This window comes from Trichinella spiralis (genome assembly GCF_000181795.1).
Source record: "Trichinella spiralis strain ISS 195 chromosome Unknown Scfld2239, whole genome shotgun sequence".
Classification (NCBI taxonomy): Eukaryota; Metazoa; Nematoda; class Enoplea; order Trichinellida; family Trichinellidae; genus Trichinella; species Trichinella spiralis.
In genome coordinates this window covers 1-1,215 of record NW_003529178.1, presented here as the reverse complement: position 1 = coordinate 1,215, position 1,215 = coordinate 1, and the positions used below count along the sequence as shown (strand labels likewise).

The 1,215-nt window shown below is 43.9% G+C and overlaps 2 protein-coding genes across 2 annotated transcripts; both read left to right on the top strand.

Annotated features, from left to right (window-relative positions):
* Positions 1-14: 14 nt before the first annotated feature.
* On the top strand, positions 15-637 carry Tsp_13373 (conserved hypothetical protein; the record flags this gene model as incomplete). The annotated part of the gene is made up of 3 exons (XM_003368574.1): positions 15-53; positions 133-488; positions 573-637. Coding segments are annotated over 3 exons (460 nt in total), but the record flags the coding sequence as incomplete, so codon positions are not given.
* Positions 638-693: 56 nt separating this feature from the next.
* Positions 694-1,168, top strand: Tsp_13372 (nuclear receptor coactivator 6; the record flags this gene model as incomplete). The annotated part of the gene is made up of 2 exons (XM_003368573.1): positions 694-929; positions 1,071-1,168. Coding segments are annotated over exons 1-2 (334 nt in total), but the record flags the coding sequence as incomplete, so codon positions are not given.
* Between the last annotated feature and the right edge of the window lie 47 nt (positions 1,169-1,215).

Sequence of the window (1,215 nt, the reverse complement as noted above, 5' to 3'; positions counted from 1 at the left end):
TCTTTTGTCTTCAGAGGGATGCAAGTGAATCCGGACCCTGTACCGTCACTGATGTAAGTTGATTGCACAGAAGAAAACAATTATTTTATTGGATTGGATGTTTTGTAAAAAAAGAAAAAAAAACTTTTGAAGGCGACCCGCGAGAAATATGGCGGTGGAGAACGGTTTGGGCAGATTTACACGCCAACTGCTGATGATTCCATCCGACAACAACGGCGCTGCTTCTAGACCGTCTCCAATGGCTGTCGCCAGTCAGTTGTTGAATTTGAGAAGTTTCCGGACGGTCAACATGACATCCCTGCAGCAGTTCATTCAACAGGCTGCACAGAGGCCACCGATTTGTGCCAACACGACGACAACCATGAGCGCCAAAAGCAGCAGACCGTACTGCGCCGTCAACGAAGTGGAATTGCAAAATCCGATGCGACCCTCCGCATTCATTCCCAGTCAACCAATATCCGGTGCTGTTCGTCAGCACAATTTTCCATGTAAAATGGGAGAATCAAAAAGGGGAGGGGAGAAATATATACATATGTATACATATTTTTTGGTTTTTTGTTTTTGTCTTTCAGGCAATAGCTGCGTACGAACGGCGGATGTACAGTTCGGTGGAAGCGCCCTGCTACATTCGGGTTGAATTGTTTGCTTGCTTTCACATAAATTGAATATCAAATTAATTGTATTTTTTTTCTAATGTTGACAGAATTTGAACAACAACAGCAACAGCAGCAGCATCAACAACAACAACACCAACAACAGTCAGTGGTTATGAATACTCGAGAAGCACTGCAATCGATGCAGCAGCAGCAGCAGACACTGTCGGCGGCAGCGGCGCAGATACCATTGCCTTCAGTGTCGCCGGTTGTTCATTCGGATCATCTTTGGCTGCCGCCTGGCCCGGGTAGCATTGAAAACATCCAAAACATGCAGTCAGTTTGAGAATATTATATTATTTTTTTTTGCTATAAATATAAAACAACATTTCATTCGAGAAGTAGTTGCATCAGCTTCTCTTTTTCTTCTACAATCTGTATCCATACATTATGTTTACTTGCTTGCTTTTTTTTCAGGGTATTTGGTGATGTTCCGCTGGATGGCTTGAACAGTCCCAGCTGGATGCAAATTTCTGCTGGTGCGGATTTTGCAAGACATTGGCCGGTCCATCCAGGTTTGAATTTTCAAAAGTATGGGCCCTTTCGATGGACGCCATCTATT